The sequence below is a fragment of the Leptopilina boulardi genome, unplaced genomic scaffold (genome assembly GCF_019393585.1).
Source record: "Leptopilina boulardi isolate dan_hultmark-lab unplaced genomic scaffold, ZJU_Lbou_2.1 LbouV2_273, whole genome shotgun sequence".
In the NCBI taxonomy this organism is placed as follows: Eukaryota; Metazoa; Arthropoda; class Insecta; order Hymenoptera; family Figitidae; genus Leptopilina; species Leptopilina boulardi.
In genome coordinates this window covers 955,400-971,789 of record NW_026137833.1, presented here as the reverse complement: position 1 = coordinate 971,789, position 16,390 = coordinate 955,400, and the positions used below count along the sequence as shown (strand labels likewise).

Below are 16,390 nucleotides of genomic sequence, written 5' to 3'. Positions count from 1 at the left end.
TATTTTATAAATTTTAGGTTTTGCTATATACAAATTCTAAATAAACCGTGTAAACCAAGTGAAGTTTGCTATCAATTAAATTTAATTACAAATAATAAACTCACAATGAAAGACAATAATGAATTCAGTTTTTTTTTGTGATATAAATAAAAACTTACCGGATTCAGAAGTCCATAAATTGGTAAAGATATGGAATTCTCTATCAAAAATGAAACAAAAACAGCTGGGAGAATTATAGCTAGACACCGACCCATTTTGTCTAAGATATAAATGACAAATTTTTGTACGGTTCTTTTTGGATTATTTTATTCAATTAATTCTTATAAAAAATTGTAAATTTATATTCTATTGTAAATGCAATAATAATTTATTTTTAAAAAAAAATTTTAATTTAATGATGATAAATTATTAATTCATAACATTAACCTGTGTAAAAACTTGCAATGCTTCGTTGTTGAGTGTTAAAATAAGTTTACTATTTTCGTCAAGAATAATACTGTTCTTTTTTAATAACTGATAATTATTTTGAAATGTAGAGTTAATCACTCCTTTTTATGTGAAATTTTCTTTTTTTGTTATTTTAAATTTGTTTTCTTTGATAAAGAACGTATTTTTCAGTACTAAAAAATTTAATATCTTTCGTTTATTTTATCAAAAGTTGGAATGAGCACGTTTTTACATTGAGTTCTTACAATTATTATAGTTACATGGCAAACATTTTTTTAAAAAACTTTGTTTTTAACTAAATATTGAAATTGTTTGCAATATTTTATATTTAAAAGCATTTGGTCTTGATTTTTCATTTTTGTATTCCATTACTTTTTAAAATATTTGTATAATGAATTTCAATTCATGAAGTACATTTCAAAATTTTAAATTAGACCCACTTATGAAAGATACAATATTGTTAGATTGCAACACGTTTTTCTTTGGAACTTCTCGACTTTGAAGATGGGTGATTTAACGACTCGCATGATTAAACCCCAATAAATTTCGTTTGACATAAATCTCACTTGATATCAAATCATTTGACGAAAAATTAATTTGACATAAATTTCATATGACATAAATTTCATTTGACATAATTCACATTTGACATGAAATTCATATGGCATAATTGTATTTATAAAATATAATAAACATAATTAAATTTTTAAATTTATTTAATATTATCATGTTAAATTACAAAATTTTAGTAATAAAAATATTAAAAAGGATTGTATTAGACGTTAATAATAATATGTGATTCAAATTGTAGAATATAATACATAAAATATCTATAATTAATAAAACCGTACAGTAGTTATAACTTTTTTTGTGTATGTAAATTATGTTAATTTTTTATTAATTAAAATCCTTTAGTACTTAATGGAAATTTATTGTATACACTGTTAAAAATGTTTGTAGTTTTAATATACATAAAGTACTTAAATTTAAGAAACTGGTATATTAGAGTGTAATTCATATACAAAGTATATTAAATTTTGTCACTGAAAAAAATTCAAATAAAAAAATTGCATTTTACTCAATTTATACATGTTCTTGTGTACAAAATAAGGTTTTTATTAATAAAGCAAAGTAATTTCTTTCATGTAAATACAAGTTTAAATCAATTTACATTGTAAAAATGCATATAATTTGACATTTATAGTACTTAACCTAAATGTCACATATAAGTATTAAAATTCTTGTATTTAGAATGTTTTTTTTGAAAAATTTTCCCCTTATAAAACATTATTTGGACATAAACAACACAATAGTTAAAGAATTACGCACTGTTGTTTCAATTTCAAATAAATTTTCAATATCAAGGAAATAATGACCGTTTGGTGAAATAGGCATCTACAGCCGCCATGTTGTCACTTTAAATTTAATATACATGTATCTTAGATTTCAATACCTGTAGTGCATATTCGCTTCATACGCACACGGAAAAAAAGAAAAAGTAACTTTTACTACTTTAAAAGTAAAATTGGACCTGTCCGAAGTTTCTGCGCATCTCTGGCAACTTTTACTCCAAAAATAGTAAAATTTACTTCAGAAATAGTAAAAATTACTACGGAAACAGTAAAATTTACTACAGAAATAGTCAATTTTACTATTTTTCGAGTAAAAGTTGCCAGAGATGCGCAGAAACTTCGGACAGGTCCAATTTTACTTTTAAAGTAGTAAAAGTTACTTTATTCGTTTTTCCATTTTTCTCCGTGCATGTATATTAAATCTAATACAGATTTTTCTAACAGTCTATCACTTGAGACTACTAACTCAATAGGAGTTACAGGTGTTCCTTCCATTTCTCTATAACCATAATCTTCAAAATCATCTTTATCATCATCATCACCATTATTGTCTAATGCTTCTTTCTCTTCTTCAACATCTTTTTCTTCTTGCTGAAAATAAAAATTAAAGTTATGATTTGAATGGAGCTTTTTATGTTTCCTATTACTACGATCAACTTAACCTCGAATTTAACATAGTGTCGCAGTAATTAATACTAGTACCTACAATACAAGTTTTAAATAAGTTTTGCTTCTGCAGTTCAAGGTCTGATTTATTAATTTACTAGATAACATTTTTTCACTAATATATGTAACTATTTTTTAACTTCAAAATCCGTCTTTGGATTTCAATCTCCTGTATAATTACAACATTTCCCCTATAGTATATATAGTAAGAAGTTATTCTATTTTGTTTTACCTTGTTAGCTTTTGATACCGTACCGTTATAGGTGGTACGAGGGATGCATGAGTTAGCGGGACTAAACTTTTCATACAGAAAGTATAGGCCTGCTTACTACTCATACTTCCCTGTCTTTGGCAGAACCATTGGCCACGCACATATATTAATCGCCATTTTCTTTCCACGCGCCTCCTTTCACTTCCTTCCTTTCTCCAATCAATGCACAGCAAACGCTTTCTACTTCCTTCCGCTTTCTCTCATTCGTTTACTTACTCCCGCCGTGCGGCCCATTTCTTTTCCCCCACGCACGGTTACTCTCGGCGTCCCCACTACTAGCGTAGTGGGCCTCTCTTTCTCGCCGGTCACTTCTTCGTCTTTTAACTTCCCTCATACTTTTCCGCGTGGTTTTTTATATTATAAAAAGTAAATAAAATAAAATAATTTTTATATAATTTATATAAGAAAATTAAGATAGATATATATGTGTATATATATGGCATGTGTGAAAGAACGTACGTAGTGTGTTTTTTGGTATATATATATATATATATATAAAATTATATTTTGTTGTTTTATATATTATTATCTATATAAATATTTAATAATCTATATTAAAGTTATTAGGTTAAGACAAATTTACAGAGAAATAGCGCCGATTGTAACAAGTATCTCATCCTTCCTGCCATTTTTTACTTCCGACGAACTCCTACTTTATAGTCTAGGCGTTCTTCTCAGAGCGAATAGCCTATCCGAACATTTTCCCTTTCTCTCCGCTTTTCCGACCCCCAACAAAGATGCACGGACCCCAAGCGTCCTATTCTCCAAGACACTTCCTCACGCATCCTGTTTCCTGGATACTTGTCACCGCGTAATATTTGTTTAAAACGTCGATTTTGTTAATGTAAACTTATAATTTTTATCGTAAGTATTTTTATAAAAATTGTAACTCTTTTAGTTTTTAATTTTTACACTACGAGCGCTATCTTAAAAATATCTGTAGTATTAATTCTCCCGCAATCGAGATGCGCTCATGCGGAGATAAAAGCGTGGGTGCGAGACCACCCATCGTCAGTTGTAATACACTAGCACTCGTTGTATGACTTCTCGATCTTACTTTTCAAGTCCTTGCAAATAAAGAATTTTCTTTAAACGTCCAAGGCGAGTTACTTTTTGCTTACTCTCTGTCTCGCTACAGCGAGTAAGTTTTCTTTGTCACTAACTTTTTGCTTTCTTTCAGCCCGTCAACCTTTGCCGCGGTTCGCCCGTGTGAAAAGACGACGGCCATCTTGGAAAACGGTTTCCTTGGCAACGACACGCGAGTACACTGTGCCGCTGGGAACTTTTCTCGGGCCGGGAGTAAAATCCTGAAGCACCCCGGTGAATAATCCCCGTTGGAACAGAACGAGCGTCCTGTTAGTCAGGAAACTCCCTCTGCCCATCATTAATAATGTATATGTCCATAGATGAAACCAGCCACATTACCCCAGAAGAGTGAAAGGAAACGAGCACGGGATAAGGAACGCGCTCGTAAACGCAGGGAGGACGCACGGGCCATTGTGCGAGAATTTAGGCGCGAACACGCTTTCCCGCCATTGCCCCGAGTACCACGACCTTTGGCCTACTCTACACCAGCCAACTACGAACCTGCCAATTTAGCGCCGCCCCTCTTGCCACCGGCCTGCTACCAACCAACCCCTCGAGACAACCTCATCTTTCAGACCAAGGTGGACGAGAATAACAATAATCCTCCGAAGAAGACGTTGCCTGAGGATCAACTTTTCCCTGCTCAAAGAGATGCGTGCTTCCAAAACCTCGATGACACCGCCACCTTACTAGCAGCTTTTGACGCCATATACGAGGCACCTTTAATTGAAACTGAGACCTCTGTGGAGGATTTCTTGGAATTACATCCTAGTCCCATCCTGGTGGAAGAAATTGCCCAACATGCGCCATCTCCAATACACGCAACAACCCCCACCACCGTCTCATCTCTTGAATGGCGTCTAATACCCTTGTGGAAGGGTCCTGCTGCGAAACCACCGACACACAGCGCCGCTGGTTCTAAAGACCCTCGTCTGGGAAGAAACCGCCGGGAAAAGAGAAAGGCATTACACTCTTTGAATACACCGCCGCAAATTGCCCGGAAACTCCGAGCCTACACTGTGACAGACCCCATCTCCACCAACCATAAAGCATCAATTCCAGCGTTACTTAGTCTAAGAATTAATAAACCTTTGTAATTATAAATAAAAACTTATTTATTTACCAAAAAATAAAGTATCAAAACCAAAAAAAAACCTAAAAAAAAAAGAAATAAACAAAATCAAAACAATCCCACGGTTTGTTCATGCGAGGTGTGGCCGTCCGCTTACGGATTTTTCACCCAAGGTCCGTTCAAGACAGGTGTGGCCACCCCCGTTGACATACCGTCGCCATTTTGTTTCTAGCCTTGAGAATACCTTAAGGCGCAAGAAACCTTTACGCTACCCCCACCCCGCGTGGGAGTGAGAGAGACTCACCCCGACTACGCCGTCGCCATCTTGTTCCTAGCCTTTGCTCAAACCTTAAGGCCCAGGAAGCCCTGCGTTACTCTCACCGCCATTGGAGTGAGAGAGAGCTACGCTAGTGACGCGGTCGCCATCTTGTTCCTAGCCTTTACTCTCACCGCCATTGGAGTGAGAGAGAGCCACGCTAGTGACGCGGTCGCCATCTTGTTCCTAGCCTTTACTCTCACCGCCATTGGAGTGAGAGAGAGCCACGCTAGTGACACGGTCGCCATCTTGTTCCTAGCCTTTGCTCTCACCGCCATTGGAGTGAGAGAGAGCCACGCTAGTGACGCGGTCGCCATCTTGTTTCCCAGACCTTGCTCACACCTTAAGGTCTAGGAAGCCTTACGTTACTCTCACACTCACATTGGAGTAAGAGAGACCAACGCTCGTGATACAGTCGCCATCTTGGTTCTAGCCCTTGCTCGAACCATTAGGCCCAGGACGCCTACCTCCCCGAGGAAATAAAAGGGACCTAACACGGTGAAACAGTTCCTGATTTCACCGTAACGCTCAACAGCCCTTTCTTTCCGCAATCCGTGCACTTCACGGAATACTCAGTCAACCCTATTTTGTACCTCTCGACGTATGCAATCCCGTATCCCTTTTCCCCTACCTTTGACTTTTCACCTCTCCACACAGTGACTGGTATCACTTTTAAAGTATCGACTTTCCCACCATATCTGTATACTTCATGATACTAAAAATAAAATAATGAAATTATAATTTATTTTAAAAATTTAAAATCACAGAAAAAAAGGTGGGTAAAAAGTTGTAAAGATAGAGGATAAAAGTCATTAGGATACAGGGTAAAGGATAAATTTGTGATGGATAAAAATGTTACTAAAATATTACTAGAAAAATGGATGTCACATTTGAGTAAACTGTCTAATTTTAATAAAAATATTCTTATGGGGAAGAAAATTTGATTCCACTTTCATCAATTTTATTCATACTTTAAACACGGAAAACGCTTGTTGACATCTAATAAAATTAAAATGTGTGTTGATAATTAATTTTGTTATGTATTTGATTCAATTGCATTGATAGATTCTCTAAATTCGTGATAAAATATAAATTTTGAGGTTAGGGGTGTTTGTTTACTAATTTGAAATCTTTTACTGCTGCGGTAATTCCCACTTAAAATATATATTTTATATCTTTTTTAATAACATGCATACTGGATATTGTTTAATAATGTTAAAATGTAAAATGTGATTAGTAAACAAACTTTTCTAACCTCAAAATTTATATTTTATCACGAATTTAGAGAATCTATCAATGCAATTGAATCAAATACATAACAAAATTAATTATCAACACACATTTTAATTTTATTAGATGTCAACAAGCGTTTTCCGTGTTTAAAGTATGAATAAAATTGATGAAAGTGGAATCAAATTTTCTTCCCCATAAGAATAACATTGTGTCGTCTGTTTGTTGTCCCTCCAGATTTCTGACGTCACACCTAGAATCGACTCTGAAGTCACAAGTGACACAGCCTAATATGCACAAAAAATTCAGTTACTACCCAACTCTGCTTTCGTGCAACAATACAGACGTTGAGTTGTAATTTCCCAGTTCTGATTATTTACGTACTGTCGTCAGCTGTCAGTTGTATTAGTCAAAGATATTTTTATTAATAGACAATAATTATAGGAAAAATATTTCAACGTGCAATTACTTATTTATATAAAATTTTTGGATTTAATAAGTTAAGTGTAAAATTACTAATATTTTTATTAAAATTAGACAGTTTACTAAAATGTGACATCCATTTTTCTAGTAATATTTTAGTAACATTTTTATCCATCACAAATTTATCCTTTACCCTGTATCCTAACGTCTTTTAAGGAGGTTCTACAATAGATGCAAGACCAAGTCCAAGTACAAGTACAAGTGCAAATTTATTGTACTTGGATGCGCGCGCAACGTATTGCCAACTGTCGCTGAGGCGCAGTTGAAAATACTGGATTTAATTTTTAATTATAAATTTAATATAATTGCTGCCATTGCTGGTTGCATTTAATTAAGTGAGGTAAGTAATCTTAAAAAAATAAATAATATTATTTTTAAAATAAAAAAATTGTGGGTTATGTGTACATAACTTATATGCAGTTTTAAAATATTGAAAGTAATTTTACATTTTTTACAGCGTAATAAAATTGTAATTGTTTAATTAATTAATTAATTAAACAATTACAATTTTATTACGCTGTGAAAAATGTAAACCAATTAATTAATTTAATTAATTAATTAATTAATTAAACAATTACAATTTTATTACGCTGTGAAAAATGTAAAATTACTTTCAATGTTTTAAAACTGCATATAAGTTATGTACACATAACCCACAATTTTTTTATTTTCAAAATAATATTATTTATTTTTTTTAATATTACTTACCTCACTTAATTAAATGCAACCAGCAATGGCAGCAATTATATTTAATTTATTTAATTTATAATTAAAAATTGAATCCAGTATATTCAACTGCGCCTCAGCGACAGTTGGCAATACGTTGCGCGCGCATCCAAGTACAATAAATTTGCACTTGTACTTGTACTTGGTCTTGCATCTATTGTAGAACCTCCTTTATCCTCTATCTTTACAACTTTTTACCCACCTTTTTTTCTGTGAAATAATAAAATAACAATGACATCAATTCATAGTTAATAAATTTTAACACAAAATAAAAATAATTATATGTTTGTACCTCTTTAAGTATTCTTGAACCATCAGACAACGTATTAGTTATTTCGGTCTAAAATTTAAGGAATTGAAATTATGTATTTAATAACAAGTCATCAATTTTCTTTTTTTTTTTTTTTATTCTTTAGCTTTACCTGGTTAAGTGTGCTATTATCATTCCATGTCATTATCTGTATTCTCTGAAAGAAAAAAGAAAAAATTATGTTAATTGAATTTTTTGTTTTATTACGCGCTCGTTATCTGGATATACATCATGTATTCCACGCCAAATCAGACATTATTTTGCATTTACATCTCCGATTTTTTTTTCTTTTAGTACTAATTGAGGTTAGCTTCTATGATTTTTTTTTAATTTTTTGAATACTTTGAATTCAATTTGAATGCTCATAACTTCCTAAAAAATGCATCAATTTTAAAAGTTTTTTTTTCAATTGTGTGTTTTTAAGTGAACTTTTCGAATATTCGGTGCATAAAATTCTAGAAAATAATTTACTGTACTTTTTTTTATAAATTTATATTTCTTACCTCCTCAATTTTTTGACCATTAGGTAGCAAATGAATTTTCACCTCCTAAAAATAAAATAATTTTATTCCTACTTTTTTATATTAAATGAGGAGCAAATTTTTTCAAAACGTGATAAATCCATATTTTCTTATTTCGAGAAATTGAAACAAATGACTTTTCTCACATAACCACTGCAGTTACTTTTAAAATATAAAATTTGTAATAGTTTAATTCTATAACAATGTTTTTATATTTAAAAAGTTCTGCTTTTAATTAAACTTTATCATAATTTAATGATTTACAGGTATTGGTAATTTTTTCTAATAAAAAACATAAAAATTATAACACATCTTGGTTATGTCCAAAAGTTTTTGAATTGAAAATTCGTTGTTAAGAAATTTTTTTTCTTATATTTAACAGCGACAGAAAGATTTGTGAGGTCCTTAAAATATTAAATTTATGTTTATCTCCATTTTTTTGAAAAATGGATTTATCAGATTTTGAAAATTTACTCCTCAAATAAATATATAAGTATGGTCTAATAAAAAATTTTAATAGGGAAAAAATTATTATTTTTTTTTACCTTTGTTATTGTGCTATTGTCATTATGTGTAGTCAGTGTTTTTGTCTAAAAACAAAAAAAACATTTCAAATGAAAAAATGACAAAAATTATCAAGAAATGTTTTCATACAGTTTTATTTTCTATTATACCGTGGATGTCCCAGTTACCGTCCACCTAAGACTTAGTTTCCGTCCAGTTTAATTTTCAAAATAACATTTATAAAAAAATTATTTTCTTTTATTTGTTTACTTAAACTAATAAGTCGATTGCGTGCCAAAAGGAATAAATTATTGTTAAAAAATAATTTAAATTACTATACGAGATATTTGTAAAATGGACGGAAACTGGGACATGGACGGTAACTGGTACATCCACGGTATAATAGAAACTAACGAATAAATGTTATTTTTCATTACCGTGTTTATTATTTCACCATCAGAAAACTTCTTCACATCTATCGACTGAAAATAAAAATTATTTTTAATCAAAGAAAAATATGTTGTTTAACTTTTTTTTTTTTTTTTTTTGATAAAAGATATCTTTATAAAGGGCACATACTACTATAAAAAAAAATTAGTTAAAATTTACATTTTACAGAATTCTATTAGATAGGTATATAATTATTTTTCACGAATTTTCATTTTTCAAATTAGCATTTGATAGAATTCGTTTTTTTTTAAAAAAGTTTTTACTTAACAGATTTTTTAGATATCAAATTTTTGTTTGTCAGAATTTTCATTTTACATAATTTCTCTTTACCCAAATTTTTATTTAAAAAATTCTTATTTAACCGAATATTACTTTAGCAGAATTAAAAACCTCATCTATATTTTTATTATAAAAAAAATACCCAACTTTAACAGAAAATTATTTATCTTACCTCCTCAATTTTTGTACCATCAGGTAGCACACGAATTATTTCCACCTTAAATTAAGATAAAAAAATTGTATTTCTATTTTTTATATTAAATAAATACATATAAATGGTCTAAATAATTGATAGAAAAAAATGATTATTTTTTATCTTATTATTTACAGTTCTATTATCACCAAATTTAGTTTGTGATATTGCCTAAAAACAAAAAAAAACAATATGAATACTACAGGAATTATTATTTTTCTATTTAAAAACATTTGTCTTTTTTTTCTAGATTCTAATATAGTGGCAAACAATCAAAATTCATATATGTGACCTGGACAGTTAAAAGGGACCTTTTGTCCGAAAAAATTAATTTTTTATTGATTGGTGATTCTGATAGAAAAAAGTTTTCTCTATCAGAAACACCAATCAATAAAAAATCGATTATTTCGGACAAAAGGTCCCCTTTAACTGTCGAGCAGTGGGATTACTAATAGCGCTAGTCGCTATATGTAGCGCTTTTTGTTATTTAGAATTAAAAACTTACATATTTTTAGTGAAATTTGTTCCAAATCATGACCAAAATAAATTACCGTTGACAGTTTCTTCAAAGCTTAAACTGCAAGATGGTAATTTAGAAGAAACTATAAACATAACCCCTCTAAATAAGGACATTGACATAGAATTCATGTCAATTTCCTAAAATATTTTATCTACGTAGCAAACAAATACAACATGAAGGTGGAATCAATTCTCTAACTTCATGTTTGCCAACTATTAGTTTCAAATAAAATAATTAACTAGTGACGAAATAAATTATACTTCAATATTGCAAATAAGCTATTAATTTAATAAATAACAACTTTAAAAATAAATTATCTAGTTTAATGTTAAAATAATTTATAAAGGGAAATAAATTTTTTTAATTTAATTTAATAAATAAAAATTAAGAAAATTAATCTTATTGCAAGAATTAAAAATAATAATTGCATGAGATTTAAAATTAGGATATTCTTTACCAGCCTAAATTTAAAAATTGATACATTTTTTAAATTAAATTAATTATTTTTTAATTTTTTAATTAAATTAATTTAAATTTTCATTTTTTGAAAAACTCTTTAACTCACAAAAAATGCCCTATACATTTTTTTAGTGAACCCTTGCGTGAGAACAAAAATTCTATTTCTGAGGTTATATATTCAAAATTTTTTTAATTAAATTTTTTTCCCATTTTAGACAATGTCTAATAGAAACTTTTAATCCTATGAAAAAAAATAATAAATATAAATGCAATAAATATTTAATTATTAATATCAAAAAGAAAAGTAAATAGTTTATTATTATTGGATAAAGTTGAATTATTTTCTTGATTTTTTGTAAGGATAGAAATTGGATATAAAAGTGTTAATATATAATAATATTAATAATTATCATTGCCTCGAATTGCCTTTTTATAACTTTTGAGATTTGAAAAATTTGTCAGCTTTTTAGATACTTCTTTTAATTGCTTCATTTCTTCATCGTGGGAAATCCTTATGAATTTGATACATTCTTGATTATAAAAAAAATTGTTAAATTATAAAATAAAGCAAATATGAGATAAAAAATACACAGAAAAACAATTGTACCAACCTAAATCTATCAAAATGATACCATTTTTTTAAGTCACCCGATAGCTAGAAAATTTTTTAATGTGAATGTAGCTTTGAATCGCTACGTAGCGAAATCTTCGTAACGCTGTCGCTAGTTGTAATCCCACTCCAGGTCACATATTAATATTTTATAAATTTTAGGTTTTGCTATATGCAAATTTGAAATAAACCAAGCAAGTGAAGTTTGCTATCAACTCAATTTGAAAACAAAAATGAATTTAAGTTTTTTTTTGAGAAATAATAGAATAGAACTTACCAATGGATGTTCATCAATTGGTAAAGATATAGAATTCTCTATAAAAAATGGAACAAAAATAGCTAGAAGAATTGTAGCTAGACACCGACCCATATTGTCTGAAAAATAAATGACAAATTTTTTTATGATTTAGTTTTATATCATTTTTATTGAATTAATTATTATAACAAATATTTGAAAATTTATATTAGATATTTTGTAAATGCAATAATAATTTATTTATAAAAAATAAAATTTTAAATTTAATAATAATAAATTATTGATTAATTAATTAGACAATAAAAAAATAAAGATTTAAAAATAATTAAACATTTTGAAAATCATTTCCAATTTATTACCTAATAATATATTTATATTAAACAATAACTATAATATGAAAGCTTTCGTTAATCCAAAATTTATAATATAAATATTAACAATTTTGATGAATTTAATATTATATGTTAGCAGACGAAAAAATTAAATTATTAAATTAAAAAATTGTTTAATCTTAAAATATTTGAAAATAAAATTGACCTGCGTTAAATTATTCAATGCTTCTTCGTTGAGTGTTGAAATAAGTTTGATACTCGTAAAACCTAAAACTTTTCTTTTTATTAACTGACAATCGTTTTGGAATGTAGAGTTAATTAATCTGTTTATGTCAAATTTTCTTATTCGTGACTTTAAAGTTTTGCTTTTAAATAAAACATATATTTAATAATAATCGAAGATACTCCGTTTATTTTATCGAAAGTATGAATGAGCACGTTTTCACATTCCGCACTTACAATTTATTATTATTCTTATAATCGCAGAAATTTTTTTCAAGAACCTTTGTTTTTAAATTAATATTAAAATGTTTTGCAATATTTGATATTTAAGAGCATTTGAACCTTCGTGACGTCACAAATCATGGCGCATGACACGCAAACTTCTCAGGTATGTGAAAAGCACAATTTTGAATATTTTTTAAAAAAACCTTTTGGAAAATGTTCAGAATAACATAGACTCTGTCTGTTATGTGCGGAAAATTCAAAATTTTGCGTTTAAAACGTTTTTTAAACAATGTTTAAACAATGTTTAAACAATGTTAAAGTTAAAGTCGGATCTGGATGTCAATTTCTTTCTACACTTTTCGGTGTATTTTGTGCAAGAATATGCAATAAAATCGTCTGCCTAAGAAAAATTGAATTTTTTTCGTATGTTTTTTATGCTTTTGGATGCGTTTTTGGTCATAAAAAGGGTCTTCCTCTACCCGGATCTGGGTGTCAATTTTTTTTCTACACTTTTCGGTGTATTCTGTGCAAGAATATGCAATAAAATCGTATGCCTAAGAAAAATTGAATTTTTTTGGAAAGATTTTATGCTTTTGGATGCGTATTTGGTCATAAAAAGGGTCTTCCTCTACTGGGAGCAGGGTGTCAATTTTTTTCTACACTTTTCAGTGTATTCTGTGCTTGAATATGCAATAAAATCGTCTGCCTAAGAAAATTTTTTTTGACGACCCGTTTTCCCGCAACTACCCCCTTGCACCTACTCACGGGGGTTGGAGTTTCAAAAAAAAAAAATCGAGTAGTGTGTCAATTCCAATGTTTTTTGGGTCGCTTAATCCGAAAAATACCACTAAAAACAAATCCTTAACCCCCTACAACCCCTGGGAGGGGGTTGGAATTTCATTGTTCACGAAAATTCGAGTACGGTGTTTAATCCTATGTTTTTTGGGGCGCTGAAACCGAAAAACGCCACCAAAAACAAGTCATTTCCTCCCTTAACCCCCTACAACCCCCTGAGAAGGGGTTGGAATTTCAATTTTTACAAAGGTCGAGTACGGTATCTATTCCTATGTTTTTTTGGTCGTTGAAATCAAAAAACACCAACAAAAACACATTCTTTACCCTTTTAACCCCCTACAACCCCTGGAGGGGGTTGGAATTTCATTTTTCACGAAAAGTCGAGTACGGTGTCTAATCTTATGTTTTTTGGGTCGCTGAAACCAAAAAACATCACCAACAATAAAGTTTTCTAGAAAGTTACCTATGATTACACAAATACGCACCTATAATGTCTTAAGGAAATTTATTTTTCTACACTTAGCGCCGTGAAAAATAATATTTCAACCCCCTCCCAGGGGTTCTAGCGGGTTAAGGGGGTAAAGAATTTGTTTTTGGTGGTGTTTTTTGATTTCAGCGCCCCAAGAAACGTAGGATTAGACACCGAACTTGACTTTTTGTGAAATTTAAAATTTTAACCCCCTCCCAGAGGGTTGTACGGGGTTAAGGAAAGAAAGGATTTGTTTTCAATGGTGTTTTTGGGATGAAGCGACCCAAAAAACATTGGAATAGACACCATACTCAATTTTTTTTTAATTTGAAACTCCAACCCCCGTGAGTAGGTGCAAGGGGTGGTTGCGGGAAAATGGGTCGTCAAAAAAATTGTTCATGGTCATATTCGGTTTCAGCGACCCCAAAAACATAGGAATATGGGGTTGTGTTTTTTGGGACCTGAATTTTTTTTTGTGCCTGTGTTATTATTGGAGCAATATATGATCGTAATCGTGAACTTCTGAGGAAAACGAATATGTCAAAATAAATTAAACAGTGTTTATATTTAAAAATTTTATAATTTTTTTGAAAAACTCATTAAGCGTCATAAAATAATATTGTCATTAAGCCCGAGAACGTCATACAGGCCCCCGCTGTAATTGACTTACTCGAGGTCTGAGCCCGGGACAGGCCGATAGAGTGAGGATATACCACTTCCCTTTTCAGGACCCAATCCGTGAGCGCTCGATTCGTCCTAACAGTCTTGGGTTGAGGGAAATTTTTTTATTATTGTATATGCGATATAGATGATAACCGTTTAATCCCAGTGAGTGGAAGTGGTGTATTCATACTTAACTTACCAACACCTATCCCCGAGGACGCCACTCAGGCCTACCGTAATATCTGCCACTCGCGAGAACTTAATATAGGCCCAGATTGGTAGAGTGGGGGTATAACACTTCTCCTCAATGGAGTGAAACGGCTACTGCTGATGTAAGATAAACATAGAGCAACCGACTACCGTTTCAACAACATTGTAGTAGTGTTGCTAAAAAAAGATTCTAATAGTCTCAGGTAACTTAACTTGATTATTATAAAGTTTATAATATTTTTCTGCAATTTGTCGATCAATAACTTACTGCAGGTGTTGAATGTTCTTATATTATATTTGTCTTTTTCATTTTTGTATTGGGCCCAAAAAATATATTCCTATTTTTGTATAGTATTAATAATTATATATGTATTTTGAAGATATATATGGATATTGCATGATATTTGTTTCTTTTGGCTGTCTTAAATGTTTCATATAAAAAATACTTCAATCCATTTAGTTTTTTTGGTATTAAATAACATTGGCATTAAAGATATTACGATTTTGAGGATAAAGAAAGATATTGGATAACATTAGTATTGAATATATTTTAATAATGCAACAAAAATATTGATTGTTTTATAATAGTGGAAGCTGTCTTTTGGAAAAATTTTTTGGTATTGGGTAATTTTGGCATTAAAGATATTTGGATTTTGAGGATAATAAAATATGATATTGGATAACATTGGCATTGAATATATTTCGATATTGAAAAAAATATTGACTGTTTGAGAATAGAGGATGCTGGCTTTTGGAAAAGTATTTAAATAGATAGAAAGAGGTTTGAATATTGTTTTAAGGGTTAAAGTTGTTTTATGGGTTAAATAATAGTTTGTGAGTTGAATATTGATTTGAATATTAATAAAAAGTGCAGAGGAAAATAAGTTCAATAATAATCATTATCGAAAATGATGTAATGTGGAAAAAGATTAAACAACGCTAATTCACGTTCATAAAAGACTATCATTGTTGCATTAGTTAGCTGAATTATAGTTAATGCAATATTTTATAGGTGAAACACATGTAAGTAAATTTTTTAAAGCAATAAACTAAAATAAACGATTTGTTTTGAAAATTGGCTTTATCAACAGTTTAAAAGTTGAAGAAGGATACCATGTCGAAGATAGAAGAGTATTTTATTTTAAGTAATGAAGATTTTAAAATTATTGAAAATGTAAATGAAATGTTAAATGATATGCACATGTATAAATTTCAAGAATTATCAAAAAATGATTCAAATTCTTTTTTCATTATGCAAAGTACTTTGTATTTACAAATGCTTGATTTAATTGTTCCAATTAGAGAAAGAGTTAAACATATTCAAATAGTTTTTAGCGGTAATAACAATTCTGGTCATTGGATTTGTGTTTATTACGATGGAGTAAGACTTTATATTTTTGATAGCCTTAATGCAGGGTGTTTGAATATTCACCAAATAGAATATTTAATTAGATTGTTCCCTTTTAAACCAACAGAATTTTTTGTAGATGTTGATCAACAACCGATTGGTACAGTTAAGTGTAAAGTATAATGCAATAGCATTTGCAACATCTGTATTGGTTAACAGTGTAAATTAAAAGATTAATTTATGAAACTGATAATAATATAATGAGCAAGCATTTGATATCATTTTTTGAAAACAATTAATTAAATAATTTTCCGGCAGTTAGAATGTCTAATATTAGGATTTCGATTTGTAGAGAATGATTGGAATTGTCTTTTC

At 29.9% G+C, this 16,390-nt stretch overlaps 1 protein-coding gene across 8 annotated transcripts in view; it reads right to left on the bottom strand.

Annotated features, from left to right (window-relative positions):
* Window positions 1–1,537: 1,537 nt before the first annotated feature.
* Window positions 1,538–16,390, bottom strand: part of LOC127281576 (uncharacterized) — a 41,187-nt gene continuing 26,334 nt past the window's right edge. For 3 of the 8 annotated variants that reach the window (XM_051305334.1, XM_051305337.1, XM_051305336.1), the window contains 7 exons: window positions 9,422–9,466; window positions 9,026–9,070; window positions 8,463–8,507; window positions 8,072–8,116; window positions 7,942–7,989; window positions 5,842–5,925; window positions 1,538–2,390 (listed from right to left, as the gene is read on the bottom strand). In XM_051305334.1, the coding sequence (XP_051161291.1) occupies window positions 2,181–2,390; window positions 5,842–5,925; window positions 7,942–7,989; window positions 8,072–8,116; window positions 8,463–8,507; window positions 9,026–9,070; window positions 9,422–9,466 (522 nt within the window). In that variant the 3' untranslated portion in view covers window positions 1,538–2,180. Of the gene's footprint in view, window positions 2,391–5,841; window positions 5,926–7,941; window positions 7,990–8,071; window positions 8,117–8,462; window positions 8,508–9,025; window positions 9,071–9,421; window positions 9,467–9,885; window positions 9,931–11,772; window positions 11,871–12,288; window positions 12,435–16,390 lie in introns of those variants that run through there. The other 5 variants (XM_051305340.1, XM_051305341.1, XM_051305335.1 and 2 more) reach the window with 5 other exon arrangements.